Below are 23,290 nucleotides of genomic sequence, written 5' to 3'. Positions count from 1 at the left end.
AGTGGCACTCGCTGGTATTGCAGCTGAAGACACTTCTGGATCAGAACCATTTTACAGACCTGAAGCTACGAACTCTTTTATAAACAGTCTGTGAATATGATGCACTGCTGTTTCAGTCTGAGGTGTGATTGCAGTCCCACTGCAAAACTTTCTTTGACACAAAGCAGCTGCTGGAATCAAAATGAATGTTGAAGTTGACTGTTGCTGCATTTATGAAATAAAACAGAAGAAGAAAGAAAGTGGGAGTCACAGACACGTTTCCCCAGCTGATGAGCAATCTGTGTGTGGATGAAGAGAAAGAAGTGGCCACTTCATGCCTCACTGCACTTCAGCTCACACTTGTGTCTTTTAAACTCTGATGAAAAATGACTCCACTTCAAGAGGTTTCAGATGACAGTGAGATAATAATATATGATCCAGGGAATCTGGTTTGTGTCTTAAATTAGTGTGTTTAAAAACCTCATGAGATGCCAAGAATAAAGTGGTTTGTAATAATTTGACAAGATTTTAATACTCTGCAAATATGTGACAGCAACTATATCATCAATCTGATGACACATGATAGTGCAGTCTGGCCTCTCACATGTCTGTTGCTCCGTCAGTGTGTTACTTTGAGTATCTACTTCCTCTGCTTTGAATGGACAGGTGTATGCTGACATGGAACCATTTGCATTGAGTCAGAGGACATTTGCAAAAGTTGACCCTTTCGCAGCTCGTCTTTCTTCTTGTGCCTCCGGGCAGCTCTGGAGTCTCAGTGACTCAGCAGCTGCATTGCCAGGTTCCCATTAACAACCAATAGTATCTTATCACTGTCCCTGATTGAGTCAGTGTTTACGGCAGGAAGGGTTCACACACCGAGTCTAAACCTGCACACCTCCAGCGAGCTCTTAGACAACCTTGCATGACTAAATTTGATGGCATTTTGACAGCAGAGGGCAAACTGATGCGTTTGGGACGCTCTTTAAGACTACATGCAAGGACAGAGCTTTTAAGGTTGGCTAAATGTTGTAAAAATAGCTAAATGCAAATGTATTTTTTTTTTTTATCTGGGGCTCGGCCTGTTAAAACCTCTATTCAGCAGATATAATGCATTATGGCTCAGTCAGCAATTTTTTGGAACACAATCTTTTTCCATCATTATTTTCCACGTGCACCGTCACAGATGCAGAGGGTTCGTGTAATGAACAGAGTTTTTGATATATTAAATAGCAAAATATATTAAACATTGATATACACTGTAAAATAAAAGTAGAAAAATTAAAAGTGGTATAGAACTTTTAATTCTATTGTGTTTCTGTTCACAATAAAAACTATAATTTCAGAAAATGAAATTTGATTCTAAAATATGACATTATTCATTTCATATTGAGAATTGAACCAATAAGTGATACACAGACAACTCTGTGTAAAGACAGAAGGCAGAACTTTTTTCAGCCACAAGTCATTTTGCATTAATACCCGTTTGGTCATTTTCTGGCACCAAGTGTGCGTGTCTGTGCTGGTGTGGGGGAGAGGCTCAGCTGAGGCTGTGTTCATGCAGATTAGGAGGTGTAATCTTCCTGCATTTGCTCTAAATCTGCTCGGACTCTCTGTTATCACAATGCAGAGAGAGAAAGTCGTTAGTCGGCAGAACCAAGAACACTCAGACCTCTCCATCAAATCGGTCTGCACACGTTGAAATATCCAACATCAGTTCAGAGAATCAACATCACTTTTTGTTATCATGTCCAGAGGATTCTTACAGTGAGTCCTCTGCTTTGTTCCCTGCTTTTACATCTCAAAGTATCTAAACAGGTTTCCATTTCATTTCAGGCCTAACTGATCATCAACGTCCTAAATGCTGTGCAGAAAGAAAACTTGAATAATGTAATGAATATGTTATAATGTAATAATGAATAATCTCAACATAAATAATGTCACCTTTAAGACATCTTTTAGCCTTACTCCTTTACTTAAATGCCGCTTGACGAAAGACATGAAAACTTTGCAGATATGTGTTTCCATAAATCATCTTGGGGCGTGAGAGAAGCTGCTCAGCCAGAATCTGGTGGAGGAGGAGAGTCCTTCAGATCCACACAAGTCTTCCATTACAGAGTTTTCCCTGTTTTTAGACTACTGGCAGGCTGATGTGCGTTTATAAGGCTAAAAAAATTAAAAAAAAAAAAAAACATCTATGCGCTGCATCGAGATATGAATCAAAAGGCCTAATAAAGATTAAGGCTTTGATTTGTACAAGAAAGAGGAGCTCAGAAATCATTAACCAAATTAACATCAAAGTCGGCGTCCTCGCTGCTCTCTAACTTATACAGGCTCTCAAGCAGCACCACTGTTTTATCTGGTTCACATGAAAAGCTCCACTGCTCCACTGTGGGTGTGCATGTGTGTGTGTGTGTGTGTGTGTGTGTGTGTGTGTGTGTGTGTGTGTGTGTGTGTGTGTGTGTGTGTGTACTTGTACTTAAATAATGAGGACATTTATAGGTTTACACAGTATCTTAATTCCCTAAATTTTAGGTTGAACACGTGATTCAGGGTGAGGCTCGTGCTTAGAATATGTACATTTAACTTCACTGTATTGGCTTACAGATGCTGATGAGATTTGTATTCTTGCATAAATGTAGAAAAAGTTATGCTTTTTAAAATGAAAACATATCAGTGTGGTTGTGGCATGGCTATTAAAATTTAGAGCCAAATGACATGTCTTTTTTTGTAACAAGACAATCTGTCCGGTGCCAGAAAAGTGTCACAGTTCAGTATCAGACTTTCGTTTTGGATTATTGTTGAAGTTTAGTGTGATTTGGCATAAATTAAGAGACTTCTATTTCTGCTTGTGACTACTGCAGGATCGTAAAGAATACTGATGTCTTCTATTAGACCTTTTTCATGGCAGACATTTTTCAGGAAAGATGGCTCACCAGGGAACTAGCTCACCTTAATGGAAAGAGGAGGTTTTCCTGCTGTGATGTTGTGAATATCTGCTCTGAGAAAGGTCCATTGCCTTCAGTTATTAATTACATATAGGATATGACATTATATGAACAAGTCCTCCTCTGCATTCCTGAATGCTTTACGTCCTTCTTGTATGTTCAAGGGCACACTGTTGGCTCATTACATCCCTCAGATCCCACCGAAGCTATAACTGCAGCTCATCCGCCACATGACGATGCATCTGTTTTCTAAATGTATTTTCTTCACTTTGTTGCCACTGGCTGAGCTGAGGTTCAGCTAAAATCACAGAAACGTGTCACGACAACTGAATCATCTTTAGACTTCTGGTACTTTTTGTTTATTGAGTTAAATCTTGAATTTATGGCTAATTCATGAAAATAATGTTGTGTCTGTCAGTAGAGAGAGAGAGACGTTTCCATCCGGCTCATCTGCAACTCAGCGTGCAACAGCCTGTAACATGTCCTTCATTAACATCATAACCACTAACAGATCATGTGAATAACACTGATTATTGGTGTGTTGCACAGGAAGTAAGTAGTTTGACATCCAATGTACCTTTTTGTCACTCTTATTTACCATTATTAGCCAATGTTTTGTTGTTTTAGACGGTCTTCACAGAATAATTCAATATGAACGGAACAAGGAAGAAGGATACGCTGGTTGGAAGGATATCCACATTTATCCTGTCAAAAAGCTGAGATGTAATAGTCATCAATGAAGACAACACCAGGCGATGTTAAACCTCAATGCAAAACAGAAGTGAAGGAAAGAACGTGGACAAATAACAACATTTTACTTTATATGCTTCTCAAGCACATTCATACTGTGTTGTTGTTGTTGTTGTTGTTGTTGTTGTGTTGTAGTTGTTGTTTGCCTTGAGCTGATTTCTACTGCAGTTATTTCTGTAGCATCAGGAGTTTTGACTGTTTATTTTTTTCAGTCTAACAGTTTTTCAGTGCAGTTTTCTTCAGAAGGAAGCGAGCAGAGCTGCATATCAGGCTCAGGTCAGGTCTCAGGATGTGTGCCACTTGTGGACTTGTTATTTGTGACTTCTTTTAACAACAGGGCATGTTCTACAGTGTCTGTTAGTAAGTTAGCATCATTAGCGCTGCGCTGAGCCAGGAACACTCCCAGGTGTGAGCAGGCGAAGCTTTGATGCTGAGCCAAACTTTACAGCGTTTGGCTTCGCTTTCTGATGAAGGACTTGAAGCGGCATGAACGATCCAAACCGCTGCGGTGATTCTTCACAAAGCCTTTTTTGAGATGTTGAATGGAAACAAAGCCACTGCAGCGGCAGCATGTAATGAAATACAGCTGCTGCACAAACGGAGAGGGGATATTACGATTTATTAATCTCAATATAAGAAGAATAATTAAGCACTTAACTACAGAGTCTGCAAATACAATGTTCAGTTCAAGACAATGATAGTCGAGGGAAGTTGTAAGGGAACCATCAACACAAATATTCTGGGAGATTCCAATAAAACAAGTCTGTGCTGTTGTAATCGCTGCGGGTGTCATTCAGGGTCACACCTCTTTGTTCATTCACAGGAAATCAAGATTTACAGCTTCTGCACAAACACTGCAAGTCCCAGTGGAAACTCGGGGTACTGAATGGGTTTGTGACTGCAGCTTACTTGAACTTTAAAGTGAAAATTGTAAAACAGGTTTAACAAAGTGGGGAGGACACGTCCCAGCGTCCTCAGGGGAAATTACATCTCCGCTTGACCGAAGAAAAGAATCATCCATGCTGTTAGCATATGACACTGACCTATTTGTCCTGCGCTCTACATAGGCTGGGTCAGCTGCTTCTTATTCAGATCGAGCCGACCACACTGAGATCAGATGTCTGTCTCAAATATCCAGCAGCACTTTCCTGTCATTATAACCAAACTGTTTCCATTTACAAGCATTTTACTAACATTTCCTGAATGATTTGTCTGCAGATATGTGTTCATTAATATATTTGTCAATAACTGTGATACTCCCTGACAACCCATCAGTAGAGGCTGCTGTATAATCAGATTATGGATGATAATATAATCAGAATATAGGATACCGTATGTCTTCATGGGAAACATTATTACTGTACAGTATTTGTCAACATTTATAAACACTTCTTCACAGTTTGTTGTGGATCAGGAAGGAAGTTTCAAGACTGCCTCTGTTGGATGTAAATGATGTGCAGGACGAAGATAAAACCTTGATGAGTACGTGTTGCACGCTTGATCATCATCAGTTCCTGAGTTACACACATCTTTGTGAGTGCTGGTCCGAGCACACAGCGATTTCTCTCTGACACTTTTTCTTTCTTTGTGTTAAATGTAAGGCTTTTTTTATTTTTATTTTTTTTATTAAAGATTAAGCCTGGATGTCTAAAAAGGACATCAGGGTCAGATCTAACTGCCTGTTGTTTCAGTGTACGGCTTTTAAACAAGATTAAAACGGATCAATCTATTCATCCTCTGGTGCCCCTCTCAAATAACCCACGATGGCCATCAGCAGGTTGGAGTGTGGTTGAATAAACCTACTCGTTACTGTGTTTGCTCTCTGTGGTGTGATGCTCTTCATGGTTTCTCTCAGCTCTGTAGTGGTTGAAAGTGCTGCCTCGGTGTGGATGGATGGCCAAAACAGAGAGGAGTCGGAGGAATCTCAAAAATACGTGTCACTCAACACAAATCATGTGGCATTACATCACTTCACATCACATCACTCCAGAGGCTGGAGGACGTTCACTCAGCACCAGAAGGAAATCACATCTACAGACCAAATGACTGCTAAAGTGTTCGAGCCAGCAGAGGAGCAAATGGTCTTGTTTTGACTGCCCTTTGACCCCTGATGACATGACCTACCACCCCAACACACACACACACACACACACACACACACACACGCATGCATGCAAATCACCTCATGTCGTTATCTCCACTTTTGAGGCTCATTAAACTTTGTTTGCTTGTTTGTTTAGGGTTGATCTAGAGTGTGTGTGTGTGTGTGTGTGTGTGTGTGTGTGTGTGTGTGTGTGTGTGTGTGTGTGTGTGTGTGTGTGTGTGTGTGTGTGCTACATTCCTCCATATGGTCTGGTTTCAACCATTTGACCAGTGAAATCCAGTGATTTGTGAGTGCAGGATTCACAGGAAGTGACATCAGACCCTGCGAGCAGAGACTGACCCACACAGTTTACTTTCACTCTTCTATAAAAATCATTGCACCATTTTTTGTTTGCTTTTTTCAAATGTAACAGCCACATATTAGTGGAGCAGGCTGGTAACGTGGGACTCTGAACTTATGCATTAGGTTAATTGTAACCTGTCTGACTAAATGATGATTGAACTGTTGGGTGTAAAATAAAGGTTCTCTCAGCTGCTGGGTGAAGACGCGCTGCTGAAGGTCATGTTGGACCTCTTATCTACTTGTTGAGTTTGATGGTGCATCCGCAGTTAATATTTTTTTCTTATAATTATTTTAACAAGGGAAGCTTTAAAAGATTTGATTTTTTTTTTTTTTTTTTTTTTAAATGTATTTAACCTCCCTTCAGTGAAGAGAGACATCCCACCCGGGCAATTTAATTCTCACATATCTAAATCTGTGAATGGAAAAAAAACTAAAAGTAGACACATCCATTAATGGACCATAATTCAGTATATATCCACTGTTTGCAGCTCATTAGTCAGACAAGAAGGCTCCTTCAGTCACCACTGTTACTTTAGTATTATGTGCAAACCCACTGATTAATATTAATCGATCCCTTTGAAGTACCCTAAAATCTCATTCATAAATCAAAATGAATAAACATGAACAGCTCCATACTGTCATGTTTTTTTTTCTCTATTTACTTTTTCATATATTGAATGTGATATTGAAGATTTCTAGCTTTAATAGTTCTATGATCTGACCTCACTCATGTAATTGTATTGTGATCAATAACATTACTCTGATTACTATCACGTAACTATTACTAGTACGTATTTGGGTGGAGGTCTTTTTTGTATTTCTCTTCATGATTTGTTTGTTAGAGTTCAGGTTTTTTTTGGTCATAGTTTTCTCTGCTGTTCTGGACTGTTTTCTTACTTAAAAAGTTTAATCAAATTATATTCTTGATATTTTCTGCTGAAGTTGCCCTTTAAGCTAAATTAAGGGTTGAGTGTTTTTCAGCTTCTTATTTCCACATCATTTATTCCTGTAGCACCAGCAGCAGCAGCAGCAGCAGCCTTCCTTCCTTCCTTCCTTCCTTCCTTCCCCCTCCTCCTTCTCCTCCCTCCTCCTCTTTGCTTCCAACTCTGGACAAATGCCTCCCCAACTGTTGAAGCATATGGTGGTCAGTCCCGAGGAGTGACTGAATGGATGACTGAATATATGTGTGTGTGTGCCAGTGGGAATTGTTTGCCTGCAAAGGCCCAGTCATGTACTTGTTAGCAATTAGACGCTGTTTGATCCCGGGCATGTAGCTGCATGCATGCCTACAAGGATGTTTGCATAGGGGGGTCTGTGTTTATGCTGGATGGAGAAAGATAACATGCTGTGACTGATGACACTGATCAGATTGTCTGTTATCAGAGAAAGAACAGAGCGAGGGACGAGCGGCTGATGGAAGCCAGACGGTGTGCCGTGAAGGAGAGGAGGGAGAGATGGGAATGAGACGTACACGGGGAACACAGCGTCCTGAGGCGAGGAAGACCTCGCCGGGCTGCGAAGATCTGTCAGTCTGATGGGAAAGTAAAAAAGGTAAATTAGAAACTTTCACAACTTTAAAGATAATGACAGTTTACTGACCTGACCACAGTGTGCTTTAAAACCCTCTGATGTGATCGCACTGCACCGTTTTAAAAATATACTGCACCTTATGTTGGCAGGTTTCAGGTCAAGATATTCGCACGTCTTCCATCCAACTCGTCCTCAGAGCAGATCTATTTCCAATGATTCCAAACAACAACACAGATTGTTTTCATCAATAGGACCTGTATGTCTTTATACTATAACAACAGGAAAGCTCAACATATGAAGAAAGTACCAGCAGCAGGCGTAGCGGACCTTCATAACCATATTAAACGTGGTCAATGTTGTGTAATGGTCACGGTCCGGTTCAGTTTTAAAACTACTGTACTTGATCAGGTTCAGGAAAAGATGATGGTTTGGTTAACCTGAACTGTTTGTTTTTTCACACGGGACACAAACAGTGATCTTCTGGTCCTGTGTTTGATCCGTCCAACAACCCCCGACCAATTACAAACTCAGACTTGGTAACTTGATACTACTAATGATCCTTTGTCTTTACAAACAGCTCCAGTTTTCCTCAGAACACTTGCACATAGGTTGTTGTTGTTTTTTTTCATGAATCTGGCAGGTATTATATTTTTTTGCCACAGTTTTTTTTTTTTTTTTTTTTCTTATTTAGGCAATCTTAATGTCTGCAGATGGTATTAATAAACTTTAGTTTGCAATTTAACTTAATTTTCAAGAAATAAATGCACACTAGCTGTCCTGCATCCCAGTCATTCGTATCCATTCTCATCTTTTAGAGATACTGCAGCAAGCTTGATGTAGAATGTAGGCTGCTGCATTAACTTTTCATAAGAAGACCAAATAAAGAACCACTAAAAAGTTACACCCCTTTACTTACACCATCTGCTGGGTTGAATCTCCAGTGGAAACGCTGCAGGGGACATCTTCAATGGTCAACAACTGACTTCACATTTCTTTTAGGTCTCCAGAAGATTTATCAGTGTTGTGTATGGAGGTCCAGCTGCAGAGTGCTCGACCAGTGTCAAGCAGGGATTAACCTGTAAATGCAGTGTGGTATGAATGGGTCAAACATGTGTATTCAAGTGGAGTAAAGCCCGAAGGACATCTTCACCGGTGGAAACATTTATTTTGTGGTTACCCTGAATATATTTGTGAATTCAGCAAATAAATGTACCTCACATGGTAAACATCACATGGAGATAAAAACAAGGGTCTCCTCCTGCACCATAAAATACAACAAGAAACAGTTAAACGTCCTCGCCAAACAGAGTCATCTAAAAGGAAAGAATGGAATCTGCAGTATTTATAGACCGTGGCTGATTAGTAGCGAAGAGCCTGAGAAGATACAGAATGAGGCACCCTGAGGAAACACACTCAGTGAAACTCAGCTCAGCTTCAATATCAAATAAAAGCAGCAAACTAACTGCTGCCAGTGAAGAGAACACAGTCCATGTGCCGCCATCCTGGCTCGCCTCGGGCCACACAACCGTCCACAGACGGCTGGACAACACCATTCGACAAGTCAGCCCTACCACTGATGTATGTGTGTGTGTGTGTGTGTGTGTGTGTGTGTGTGTGTGTGTGTGTGTGTGTGTGTGTGTGTGTGTGTGTGTGTGTGATCACTGTGACACTAAGCAGCCTTCATCCTGGGTGGCTCTACTCCCCCCGACCCTCCCACACCCTTCCCCCTAAGGGCATGATCGCTGGAGCCAGTCGAGACCAGGACAAGTCGGGGCAGCGAGGATCAGGCGGGGTCAGCAGGGAGAGTACGGAGATAATCTCCTGCCAAAGCCCAGCAAACAAACCAAACATGTTTTACAAATGTGCTCCAATTCACCTGGACTGGTCCGGCCATCTGGCGTACCAGGCAGGTTCTTGGTGGGCCGACGTGACTTCCTGGCCGACACAACATTGTGTTATTGTTGTTGTTGTTATTTTCTTGTTTTATCTGAACTGCATAAAGCAGGTAGATCGGCCCTTTTTTTTCTTAATTGACACAAATTCTCATCTCCAGACTCCTCCCCCTTTGGCCTTTCAATAAACAGCATATCTGTGCCAAACTGGATAAGACGCAACATAAAGGAGGTGCAGTAAAGTCGTGGACCAGATGCAACCAAATGTGCAGAAATCAAAAGAAATGAGTGTAGAACTTGTGGTTAACAGAAGCTGACAGCTGGCTGGCGACCTGGTGCAACAATATGTGAGAGATGACGATGATTAAAATGAGGCTACACTACTGTGGCGTGCAGGAAGCCATTAAGATCCCCTTGATAAAAATGAGGAAAAAAGTGCTATAGGTGAAGTAACTGCTGTTTACCGTCCACCAAAAAGACTCCCGCTCACATGCACTCCTACCTATTTCCAATCACCCATCAATGCATGAGTTTGGACGGTGCAGAAGTCCCACACAGACTGTGTTCAAACTTATCTTCACAAGAGAAGCAAGGAGCAACTCGTTGGCTTTTTAAACCTGTGAGCACAAATGCCGTGGAACTCTGCAGGAGACATGCTTCATAAATAAGGCAGCACTTTCCAGATCTATCCTACTAGTTTAGTATATAGAAACGGTCCATTTGAAATCTGAAAAAAAGACCGTCCAAGGAGGTATTACTCACTAATGTTACATAGGACGCAGAATACATGGGATTTTCTCAATGTTCCCTCCTGTCACAGTGAACTGTTTTGTTTTGATTACTTCATCTCACTTAGCTTGAAGCTCTAAATACGTGAGTTAATTTCACATAAGTAGTTTCTTTTTATGGATTTTGTTTGTTTATTTTGTTTGGTTGCCATGGGCAGCGCTGTACAACCTGCACAGTGACAATGTTTTTGATTGTTCTCACTCCTCTGAAGCTCCCTGATTAAAACGTCACACACGGTTTGTCTCATGAGCTCAGACAAGATCAGCTGCTTTCATGTGTGGAGAGGTTTGCGTGAGAAATGTCAAAAAAAAGCTGCACAGAATTTGTTTTATTAACTATCAGATATGCAACCAGTCATGTCCATATAATGGCTATTTAACACTTTGCTCTATTATCTGAATCACCCCTCTGGTTTGTTCCCCCTTGCAAGGAAGCTGAAAATCAGAATAGTCTTCAAAACAATATTGAAAAATCACAGCAACAATCTGATCAACACGCTCTGCATGTTTTTCCAATTTTCATTCATATCAACTGCAGCGTTGAATCAAAATCCAGCCAAACTCTTACATGCAGCATGTGAGCTGTCATTCAGTGTTTGAGCACGGTAGGATATTATAAAACAAAAGGCATAATTCACTCTGTAATAACCTTAAATGATGACATTGATGTAAGAAATACCAGTGGATTTAATATATCCAAGTGCGTGAGCAGGTATATTCCTATTCACAATGCTCGTTAAAAGGACATCACCACGATATCGACATTTGGGGAGGTCCATATTACAGTATGTCATCAAAAATGTCGTACCATCGTATGTTGTTCAAAAAAATGTCATACTATATTATGTCGTTCAAAATATGAAAAAAAATATCGTACTATAGTATGTTGTCCAACATGTCCAAAAAAGTTCATACCGTTGTATGTCGTCCAAAATGTAAAAACAGACAGAAACAACTGACGAAGATGAAGTGCAGACCCGGCTTTCAAATACTGTCAGGCCATGATTAGTGGAGTGCAGCTGTGCCAGCCGTCGGAGGAGTGGAAGAGGGAGGAGCCTGGAGGAGGGAACCGGAGAGACCACACCTACAAAATACAGACCAAAACAAAACGCACAGGTCCCGTCAAAACAAACACGGGAAATGACAGAAACGAGAGGAAGAACGATCAGCGGAGACAAAGGTGAAGACACACGGGGACGAACACAGACCCTGACATGTTGTCCACAATATCATGAAAACATCATACTATATAGTATGTCGTCCAAAATGTCAATAAACTGTCATAGTGTAGTATGTTTTCTAAAATGCCAAACAAATTTCATAGTATAGTATCTTGTCCAAAATGTCATGAAAACGTCATACTACAGTATTAGAGATGTCAGTTCTAATTGTGTTTTCTACGAAGCTGTTACCTGTTCAGGTATCTGTTACTTACAGTCTGATAAAAGACTCTCATGTCCGGCCGCCGTGCTGCTTTCTCTTCTCATTGGGAGACGTGGCCGCGCTCCTTCTGTTTACTTCCACTGTCTGACGTAAGGCACGAGATAGCTCATGAAAGAGAACGGGGGCAACCAATGCACAATTGGTAGGGGGAGTCACACAATTAGGTTTTCCTCAATAAAGGGAAATACATTTGAAATATACAGCAAATAACAAGAGACAGAACCTTTGATCATAGAATTAGAATATATCTAACATCTTCTACTCTATACTGGGGGGACAGATCGGTATTTTATCAGTACTGGGGGAGACACGACCTCCCGAAAATGACGTGTTTACGCCCATGCTCATTAAAGGTTTTGAATGCAAAAATAAGCTTAAAATGACGTGAATATCCAAACCTGAAAACATTTCTTCTGGGAAACATAAAAAATAAATCTGCAAAACATAAAAAAGTACAAGACAGAAATATGAGAGTCGTTCTGGCCACACCGTGTAACATCTTCATTCTGTCTTTATTTCAGCCGCCACCCGTCACGCAGCGCTGTGAGGACAGAGGAGGCAGAGATGTCCCGGCCAGCCTCACCTCCCACATAACACAGGTGATAAGACGAGAGGAGACAGCTGGACAAAAGGGAGTGAAGACAGCACGTGACGAGAGGTCTGGGAGCATTTCACTGCTGTGAACGACTTCTTTCAGTTATATGACTTTTATCTTTAATATAAGTTTTGGAGTTCAGTGTATGAAGGCTGTTTTTTTTAGTGAAAATAAGGAGCTGTTTGTCTGCAGCAAAACCTTCATTTTGTGTTTTAAATTTGGGTCTTATTTTTGTACGTCATGCTGTGGGTTTTATCAGCAACAATCACATCGTAGTCACCAGGTTATTTTAGCAGAGCTGAGAACCCTGATGTGAAGTAACACCAAGAGTCCGAGCATCAGAAGATAAAATGAAGATAAAATTATTACCCAGACTGTCATGAACATCCATCACTGTTTCCACACTTCCTGCCTGAGCTTTGATCACGTACTACAGTCATCCTCAGGCAGGTTTCCTCCACTGTCAGGTTTTATCTGCAGCATTTCAGATGCATAGTCTTTCAGTTTCATAAAGCGGTTTAGAGAAACTGCTGGTTTATTTCCCATCTGCCTCGCTGATTTAAACAAATTAATTTGAGCTCTAATAAATAGGAAATCACCTAAAAATGTTGCTTCTTCTCCGGGTGTGGCGGTGCAACAAAGCCAGAAATGAATATCAACCAGTGTAGATTATATTATCTTCCCCCTCGAGGTGGGCAATGTTGCTAACTATTGCTTTGCCAAAATCACAGTGTGACGCTGTTTTGGATGTGACGAAGCCAGACTGATTATTAGTCATCAGTCGCCTAGAAAGAGACGAGAGAAGCCACTTAGGAGCAGAAGACTGTATTTTATTTAGTGAGCCACTGCTGCCCGACTCCCCGGCAATGTGCGCAGGGCGAGCAGGCTAAAACTCACTAATGAGAAACTTCAATGAAGCAGTTTGCAGAGAAAATCTCTGCGGCAGTGGAGGGTGACAATGGTTTCTGAGTGCTGTGTCTGCACTCAAGGTGGCTGAAGAAAGAAAAGGTGAGCCATGTAGTGGCTGTATCTCTGTCAGCTGATTGGTCGGTGAGTGCAGAGATCTGAGTCAGGGTGTCAAAGCGGAGCCTCGATGAGCGTAACGCAAATTGAAGCCTGTTGGAGGGCAAAGCGAGGAACGAGAACACAGTTGGCTCTCTGAGTTTCTCGTCCTGGCTCTCTTTCTGAGACTTGTTCAAAGTCCATCTGTCAGTCATTCATCCACATTTGAAGAGCCCATAATCAACCTTCACGCAGACCGTCCACAACCGCTTGCGGTTTTATTTCCACCCACACGGATCAGCAGGGAATTCAAGCACCGATTCACCGTGATGACTTTTTTTTTTTGTCCGCCGGCATCTACAAAAGAGCTCTGACATGAAAAAGTTCAGCCTCTGCTTATAATCCGCTTTGCCTTTGTGAAGTAAGTGACTTTGAAACTCGCAATTGCAATTACCCCCCCCCCCCCCCCCCCCCCTCCCACTCCTCCAACTCACCGGAAATAGAAAGACAGAAGACGCACTCTTTATTTCACCGTCCGCCTCTCTTCGAATCCTCCCATTTGTTTGGGGAATTGTAAGTCTCTTTCTTTGTTCTTAATTTATCTTTCATTATACTCTAATGGTTTTTCTCATTTGGAGCCTGGTGTGCATAAACGCACATGGAAATTAAAACTTTGGTTTGTGACAGAGATTAGCGTCGAGTGGAGGTCAAACATAATAGCTTCTATTTAACAAGAAAATAGATATGATTATACTGCACTTGCTCTCTGTTCAACTTTTGTCCTCAATCTAAACGGTGCTGCTCCGATAGCTCTGCCCTCATTACGCAGCAACAAAGGGGTCGACGCGTCACACTGCCGCCCCTCTTTATTTGTCGTCCTATATTTAACTTCAGAATGGTGTTCTGAAACCCCCAAAAACAGGACTGAGGAATTCGATCTGTGGTAGTCATTGCTCCTCCCTGTTTGCTTGTAATATTTATAGTTTGCACCAACAAAGATGTGAAGCTTTTGTCAGTCGGATGAACAAATCAGTGAATATTCAGCATGTACTGGCAGATTAAGCAGGCCCACAGACGATTTAGTGTGTCTGAACTCCACCTCGTTATTGGTTCATCACCATCTGTAAATACTATAATCTATCTTGGATTACAGCTGCAACATCTACTTTCAGACAGATAAAAACACACAGTGAGATCTCCGAAATCTACACAGCCGTTGTAAAAAGGAATGAGTGGATTACAGAATGTGTGTCGACACGAGAGAGAGCGACCATGAAGCTGATTTGATGTTTTCTTGATTGAACTCACTGATCATATTGAGGTCATTTTTGTCTACTGTCACATGTTTTGGGGACGTAATCACAAGTGCTCGTTTCACGGTCAGATTAACCCGCAGGAATCTTTGCTCGCTCGGCTCGATCGATACGCGCCGATAACGCTGACGGAGAGAGATGCAGCGTTTCTACTCGCCGTCCTGGGAAGGCTCTCACACCTGCTGCCTGATGAGACGCCTTTAAATAAAACACCAATTTGTAAAAAGGTTTACGACACTGAAAGCCTCCATCATATAACCAGACGACAAGCCTGCGCCGGTAATAAACGTGGGCCATATGTTCGTCTCGGTGGTGTGGTCGATGCTGCGGGGCAACATCATCTGCCAAAGAGCCCGAGCCTCACCCCGCTCCCAAACTCATTTCTCATGCGCATAATCTACCTCATATCTACCAAACCGTACACATTCCTGCACTCATTCATTTGTTATTGAGAGTTAATGCGACCCAACGTGTCCTCTATTGAGGGCATGAATTGTCTCAGGAGGCTGAACATACCATGACAGCTCAGTGACATGAATCCAACAGCATGGCCTCGTATAGGAGTCCCAGTATGGGTGAAGGAAATATAGTTTTACACTGGAGGAGTGTTTCTCATTAGAACTTCAATCACAACTCAACAAGAGTAATAGATTACAGCGACATTTAACAAATCAAATACCTGAAAACTATTCAATAAAAATGAGCTCCACCCTCATCGGCCTCAGTACTTGTAATAATAACAAATGAACATTTTATGTAAAAAACGTACTGCAACATTTTGAATAGATAACTTTCACTTCAATGTCAGCACACAGCATCAGTCAACACCTCTGTTTCAGTCTGAGGACACATGAAAGATCATACTTTGGATAAACTCCTGATTCCAGCTGGCAGATGCAAATGAGCATTAAATGAAAACACAGAAGAAAAGTACCTCATATTAACATAATAACTTTCAACCTCTGCAGGTTATATATTTGTGCATGTTGCCCTTCAGTGTGCACAACATACCACTTTGTCGGCCCAGAGCCCGGAGCTCCTAAAGAGGAACCAGGCCCCTCGGCTGTCTGTGTTTCAATTAATCTGTAATTTGAATGAACACAGCTTATTTACATTCTGACACGGTGTCCCTCCACAGAGACACAACGGCAGGCCATAACGCAGAGCGGGCCTTAGCTCATATTGTTTTTTAATTGTGCATCAAATTTTCAATTAATCGAATGAGCGAAAAAACGAAAACAATTGTCACAGTGAATCGGATGCCGTGGCGGCTGAGAGGACCGGCCCCCTCAGGGCAATTTCACATTTTTTTCTTGGGGGTCTAAAGTCTAAACTGTAGAGACGTAGACAAAGGAAACAGAACCGCTTCAATCACCTCCAGTCTGGCTTTTATTTTTTAGTTTGTACAACAAGAAACACATCAAAATAAAAGCAGACGAGACCTTCCTTTTCACCATTTTTTTAATTTATTGTTGGCATATTGGTGTGTTTGTGTTTGTAATGTGTGAGAAAGAAATATGTATATACTGGATTCCAACTCCACTGTGTACAACACTCTTAACCATTTGATCACGTTTTTCTTTGTTTCTTTATAAATGGACCCTTAAAGTTTTGGTTACAATGACACAGAATTACCATGAATTTCAATCTAAATTATCACCTCCTTTTTATTTATAGACATGATCTTTATCAATATCCAAAAATAATGAAATAATGTCAAACAATGAGAACTTGAGTTTTACATCTGCTAAGGCTGTTCTGTCTCTCTTTGTCTCCCACTGGGAAAAACAACAAGCCTTCTTCAGGGGCACTTAAAGAAAAGTCGGACCTCTGAATCAGAATGCGGAACCCAGCAAACAAATAGCACGCCTTCAGAACAAGTAGATATAGATAGATTTATATAGAGAGTTTTTATATTCAGCTTGAAACTTTTTAAAAGAGTACAGTAAGCACTTCTCACACATGATAGAAACTACTTGACGCCTCAGAATCAGAAAAGTGTCCAAGCCCACGATGTAGGTGAACAAACCAAACCCAAAGCAAAAAAGAACCGAAAGTGAAAAGAAAAGAAAAGAACTCGAAACAAAAAAAAAACATAAATTAAAAAAATATCCTGCCCACAACCTTTTCTTATAAAGTTTGAAGTAGATCTGATTAGAGACATCTGACCACACGAACAGAATAGAAAAATCTAAAACAGTGATATTGCATTTTGAAATGCACAAATATTCTCCTGTACAATTTGGCGTCTCTCTCTGCGAGTACAGACGCCTAAAGGGCTCAGTGGCGGTTTCTCTGGGGGACTCTGGTTTAGGTTGCCTCTCATTGTCTGTTTGTAGTCCTCGTGTGGTTTTATTTTCCTCAAAGATGTATACATCAGTGCTGTAAACAGGCACACACAGATTGGAAAAGAAAGGAGAGATCACTGTCCAGGTTTATCTTTCCACCATCGCTGTCCTTCCCCTCCGCTTAGTTTCTCAGTCCTGCTGAGACCACGGGGTCCTCCCAGTAAGGCTATCCGTCTACCTGCCTGCACCCATCCATCCCGCACCCATCCATCCCACCCCGATCCTCCGTGTCCGACCATCTCCTACTCCCGAGAGATAGGTGCCTTCGAATCCCGGCCGTGCTGCGAGCAGTTCCAGGAAGGAGGAAACTCGTAGCTCCTTAAGTGGATTGTTCCTCATGTTTGTGTGACGTCGTGTGTTATTTCATCTTTTAATTTTTTGCTGGGTGAGGAAGGATGAGGGCAGGGGAGGACAAAATGGGTTGAAAACTCGATGCTTTTTTAAGTAGCCTTGGTTGTCGGGGAGCGATTGTGCAAAGTCACGCAGTCTCCGGTATGTCCACACGAAAGGAGCTAGCAAACCCTTTTCCTCGCTGCAAGCACAGAAAAACAAAAAGCCTGGTTAGCTGTGTGAGTGTGAGTGAGGGAGGGGCAGAGTCCCGCACCGGGTCACGTACCCGCACCGGGTCACGTACCCGCACCGGGTCACGTACCCGCCACGTAAACCCAAAGAGTAAAAGTGAGCCGACTCCTCTCTCTGGCACCATGTGCCATTTGTACAGATGTAACTTACTTGTTTGTACTTGTGTACATAAAAATGAACTAAACGTGTAAAAACATCTTCACATCTGAACCCCTAAATCACATTATATTATTAACAATCATGCTCTGCTGATGAGCTTTGAGGATGCAGGTTTGCAAAGTTTGACCCATGCAGGACTCTGGTGGCAGCTGGGGGGAGGGGGGGGAGAGAGAGAGAGAGAGAGAGAGAGAGAGAGGAATGGCAGAAAACAAAAAAAGAAACCAAAACAGCACTTAAATGGCCTCATTCAGAGAATCCGAGGGTTCACACATGCACAAAGAGGGGCAGGAAGTCTCACATCCCTCCACCAGGCTGTCTCAATTCACTCTGGTGAAATGGCTCATGGATAATACATGTGTGACTAGTTATGTGGGGGGGAAGAGAGAGAGAGAGAGGGGGGGGGGGGGGGGTAACGCCAATTTATGTAGGACAACAACAAAAGCAGGAGGCAGCGCTCCAAGCGGCTGCAGTCTCCTTGGTGCTCCCTCCCCTTCTCCCTCCCCTTCTCCCTCCCACGCCTCCATGTTGTCTGAGTTTGATGACAGTAATCTCTGGGTCCTGGCTTTAACCCCCCCCCCCCCCCCCCCCCTGACTTGATGGGGCCCAGGCCTGCACCTCCCGGGACAAAAGAGTCTCTGTGTATCACTGGCTGACTTGATCAGATTAGAGAGCTTCAGCCTGTTGGTATCATCCCTCTATCCCTTCCTCCACTCCTCCTCCTCCTCCTCCTCCTCCTCCTCCTCCTCCCCCTCCTCCTCCTCCTCCCCACCCAGCCTCCTCTCTGACTGTTGTTCCCTCTCTGCCATTATCCACCAGCCCACTGCCACCCCCTCACTCATTAGCATAAGGGCCAGGGTGATCTACTTTGAGAGGAATGAGTGGCGGTGTTCGTGGGAAAAGCAGCGATATTGGGAGCTCTTCACTTGGAGAGCTGCACCACAGGCGCATAATAATCACGTCGACGGCCACTATTAGAGGCAGAGCAGCTCACAGCGAACACAGTGTGCAGCAAACTGAGCGGTAAAAAAAGATAGAATAATCTCATTTCAATTTTAATCATGGTTAATAATCGCTGTTGTTTGATTGAAGCAGAAGTTTATCAGCTTTTATATAATACTGACTGTAAAAACTCACAGCTCACAGTTTCAGATTAGATTTTCAGCCTTTTACAGCTTTAAAACCCTTTAATTGTGAAACATGCATTATGACAACAGCAATATTACTATATTATATTATATAACTAGCACATATCCTTTTATATCTGTCATCCATTTCACAGTGTTTGTCATAAAGCTTTATATCGTTGCTGCTTGAGTTCGCTGCCAGTATCATTTGTGACCTCATTGTTCTTTTTCCCTGAACTCTTTAAACTGCGTCTACATAGACGGAGCATCGAGCAGCATGTCAGCAGGAGAGGGAGTCAGTCCTGAGCTGCACTGCTTCACCAAAACAAAGAGCAGTCACTGCAAATTCATGTACGATTCATTTCAGGCCAGAATATACAGGATACATATTTATTTTGTCATAAATATATTTTCCAACCATAAAAATGAATTAATTTCAAAGAAAACTGCCAGTTAAATGTGCAGATAATTACACAACTAACGCAACAAATTAATTTAAAGCTAACGGGAGACTGAAGCTAAATTAATTTTTGTTCCCACCGTACTGCTTCCTAAAATCTAAATAAGAATGATTAACATTAACTAACGTTTTTAAAATGTAGTTTTTTATCCCCCCTTAAAAAAACAGCCACCTTCACTGGTGGAGAACAAATATTACTGAACGAGTTTTACAGTCATTAGCATATCATAGCAGTGACGCTGCATTCAGGCAACACGGTAAAAACGGCAATCCAGTCATTAGTTTGAGTGGCAGCAGTGTGTCTCAGCTGTGGAAGTGGGAACACGGTGTCCTGCAACGCGTCACGCTGCGGTGGCCCATCACCCGTGATCCAGGATCATCTTTCATGGAGCCTACAACGAGTTTGGCCACAATTTTAAATGAATTGCAAACGGAAACCTTCTTAAACTTTAAAAGTCGTGAACATGTTCGATAAATTTGAATCAATAATGAAGAAAATCCAGGTTTGGACAAAACTTGTTTTTCTGCCACCTTCAGTGAAGTTGTTCCGAAGGTCAGTTTTCCTGGCTTTAAAAAACATATTCTTATATCACAACATCTTATTTGAAAATGTTGTTGTTCACACTTTAGTTTTACTGATTCGTAGTCTCAACATTGCTGCAGCCATAACCTGAAATCATCACCATAATCAATAAGATATTATTTGCTGCTTGCAATGCAATTCACCTCATCATGTTATTAAGTTCCTTTTTTTTTAACCACCGAAGAGTTTTAAGCCTTTTATTGGCAAAATGGAACAACTTCAATGTATCATTATAATTATTATATGATTAAGTTAATTCAACTTGTTCTATAAATCTGATCTTTATATTACCATGTAATTCATATCAAATCCTCACAGCTATTATATTTGATTGATGTTTTTCTGTTTGAATATGTTCATTCTTTTGTTCTGGTCATATTTTGCTGCTTCGTTGTCATCATAATTAATGACTTCTTTTATTTTTGAACCTTCATGAATTAAACCTTATGATCACCCTCCGTGACAACACGGCCAGCTCGCCGTGCTTCAACACCACGTTTTGGTACATTCTTATAGAAGCAGTTGGATTCTTGCTTTTAACTTTGATTCAGGAAAAGAACAAGAACAAGAAAATAAAAGGCATAGCAAATGAATAAAACATTAATTAAAAGAGGAAAAAAAAAGCACATTTCCTGCTGTTCCTAACAGCATGCTGTGGTTTTAAATGATGGTGCTAGGAAAGCAGCAGGGCTCTGACAGTTTGATAATTCCAGCTAGCTGTGTTGGATGATGAGTGAGGGGGCCTCTTCAGACGCTGCTTGACAAAATTATAATTAAGCATTATCACCAAATTGCAGTGATTGAGGCTGTATCTCTTTGTGGCCTTTGAATGAGAGTTTAGAAACAGTAATTCCTTAGGAAATGTGCCTTTCGCTTTCTTTTTTTATTTTCCCCTCAGTTATCTAAAACAGTTTTTGAGCCTCGTCTCCAACGTGATGACGTCTGCCGAATGAGAATGAGATGTTAAGCTCACTGCCTGCCACTCTTCTTCTTCTTCTTCTTCTTCTTCTTCTTCACTGATTAAACCAAGCAGTGTCTTTATGTTACAGAAGACATTTTCCCAAAATTAGACGGTATTTTCTTAATGCTAACATCATCACCCACATCAAAGCAACCTTAACCATCATAATTGCTTTTGGCATTTGTAATTTGGAAAAGCCCAGAGGCCACCGCTGAAGGTTTGTGTGTGTGTGCGTGTGCGTGTGCGTGTGTGTGTGTGTGTGTGTGGTGTGTGTGTGCGCGTATGTGTGTGTGTGTGTGTGCGTGTGTGTGTGCGTGTGTGTGTGCCTGCATGTGTGTGTGTGCGTGTGTGTGTGTGTGTCTGTGTGTGTGTGTGTGTGTGTGTGTGTGTGTGTGTGTGTCTCTGTGTGTGTGTGTGTGTGTGTCTGTGTGTGTGTGTGTGTGTGTGTGTGTGTGTCTCTGTGTGTGTGTCTCTGTGTGTGTGTGTGTGTGTGTGTGTGTGTGTGTGTGTGTGTGTGTGTGTGTGTGTGTGTGTGTGTGTCTCTGTGTGTGTGTGTGTGTGTGTGTGTGTGTGTGTGTGTGTGTCTCTGTGTGTGTGTGTGTGTGTCTGTGTGTGTGTGTGTGTGTGTGTGTGTGTGTCTCTGTGTGTGTGTGTGTGTGTGTGTGTGTTGTGTGTGTGTGTGTGTGTGTGTGTCTGTGTGTGTGTGTGTGTGTGTGTGTGTGTGTGTGTGTGTGTGTGTGTGTGTGTGTCTCTGTGTGTGTGTGTGTGTGTGTGTGTGTGTGTGTGTGTGTGTGTGTGTGTGTGTGTGTGTGTGTGTGTGTGTGTGTTGAAATGAATTGAAACAGTAAGTGAGGGAAGATAAGATCATCACAGTCTGAGATAATGGAGATGCTTGAGAAAGAGGGAAGAGTTAGTTAAACACTCTGACAAGAGGGCTGAGAGAACAGGGGTGAGACCTGAAATGAATTTCACGCTTCTCTCCACCAGAGAGTCCAGGGAGAAAATCGAATTTAGACTCTTTTCTTTTTTCCCCTAATTTGATCACCAGATCAGGAAGTAGAGCGGCGCTCTGGCCGGAGCAAAACAGAATACTCACTTAAATAAGCTGGATTATAAGGTGCTCTGGGGGTAGGCAGAAATGCCTCCAACTCTTTCCTCTCTAGGGAGCCATGGTGGTGGTGGAGGTGATGGTTTTGGAGAAGGTGGTAGTGGTTTTGGTGGTGGTGGAGGTGTTGGTGACTGAGCGGCACCTCTTTGCCAAAGGTGGAGAATGACTTATCGGCCGTTTGCTCGGGGCTTTCAAATACCTCTGTGTCTGGGACCGAGTCCATGCCGGGCACGTGGAGGTTGCTGCGGTAGTCCGGCCCCTGGCGCCCGTCGGAGGGCACGAAGCTGGGCATCCAGCAGCGATCCGAGTGGCCCAGGGCCTTACACTCCTCTGTGCAGTTAGAGAACAGGTCAGCACCTGAGAGGAGAAGAGGGGAAGCAGGAGGAAAACATGACGAAGAATTCAGGTCTTTTGGATTTCTCGTACAAGTAAGACAGGAGACAAAATAGAAAAACACACAAACACAGAGAAGTCGATCTGACACGTTTCCGTACGTCTTTTTAACGGTATGTATTTATGCAACCTGCTCTTTGATTTCTCTTGTCAGGGTTTCTGCTTCACCAATGTTAAGATCAAAGCTGCACGCACAGTGGATGGCAAAACCCCTCACACACACACACACACACACACACACACACACACAGACACACACACACACACACACACACACACACACACACACACACACACGTGCTGTGAAGCCCTGAGGAACAGAGTGACTCATGGGACTGCTGGTTCTGTTTTTTAGCACTCCTTGTAAAAATGAATATAAAATAAATAAAATGTATAAAATGTTCAATTTTGAGCTAACGTCACTTCAGTATTTTTCACATCACTATATTTAAGTTATTGACAAATTACACTCTGACAGTTATGGACAAATTAAAAAGAAATATAGCGTTATTGGTGCCGTTCCCTCACCTCAGATCGTTCGCAGTAAGCCAAGAGCTTTTTCAGAAGTGACATAGTTGTTGTTTTTTCCGCAGGTAAACAGGCAGTTAGTTGCTCTGTGTCCATTTTTTCTGATTTCATTACTGTTCAGGATAGACTGCGGTGGATTGTGTTAATGTGATGCTGCATTATAATTATAATTCAAGAGGTAAATATTGCATGTTTCTCCTTCATTGCATTTATCTAACAGCAGCAGTTACTGGTCAGAAGTCCCATTTTAAACAGTAATAATGGACATTTTCTGCCAAACAAGTGCTTCCCCTTAGAAGCAGCGGTAGACATGCAGAAAAAACAAGGCATAAATAACGATAGTAAAATGACAATACATACA

General features: G+C 42.0%; 1 protein-coding gene across 3 annotated transcripts in view; it reads right to left on the bottom strand.

The window, feature by feature from the left end:
* Nucleotides 1-16,054: 16,054 nt before the first annotated feature.
* Nucleotides 16,055-23,290, bottom strand: part of pcdh10b (protocadherin 10b) — a 21,120-nt gene continuing 13,884 nt past the window's right edge. For 2 of the 3 annotated variants that reach the window (XM_069170815.1, XM_069170814.1), the window contains exons 4-5: nt 22,208-22,365; nt 16,055-17,563 (exon numbers count right to left, since the gene is read on the bottom strand). In XM_069170815.1, coding sequence (XP_069026916.1) covers nt 17,510-17,563; nt 22,208-22,365 — 212 coding nt within the window. In that variant the 3' untranslated portion in view covers nt 16,055-17,509. Of the gene's footprint in view, nt 17,564-21,996; nt 22,083-22,151; nt 22,366-23,290 lie in introns of all 3 variants that reach the window. The other variant, XM_069170816.1, reaches the window with a different exon arrangement.

The sequence above is a fragment of the Embiotoca jacksoni genome, unplaced genomic scaffold (genome assembly GCF_022577435.1).
Source record: "Embiotoca jacksoni isolate LCO1_2020_lvr unplaced genomic scaffold, fEmbJac1.0.p SCAF_5, whole genome shotgun sequence".
NCBI classification, from domain to species: domain Eukaryota; kingdom Metazoa; phylum Chordata; class Actinopteri; family Embiotocidae; genus Embiotoca; species Embiotoca jacksoni.
This window is presented reverse-complemented; position numbering and strand designations above follow the sequence as displayed.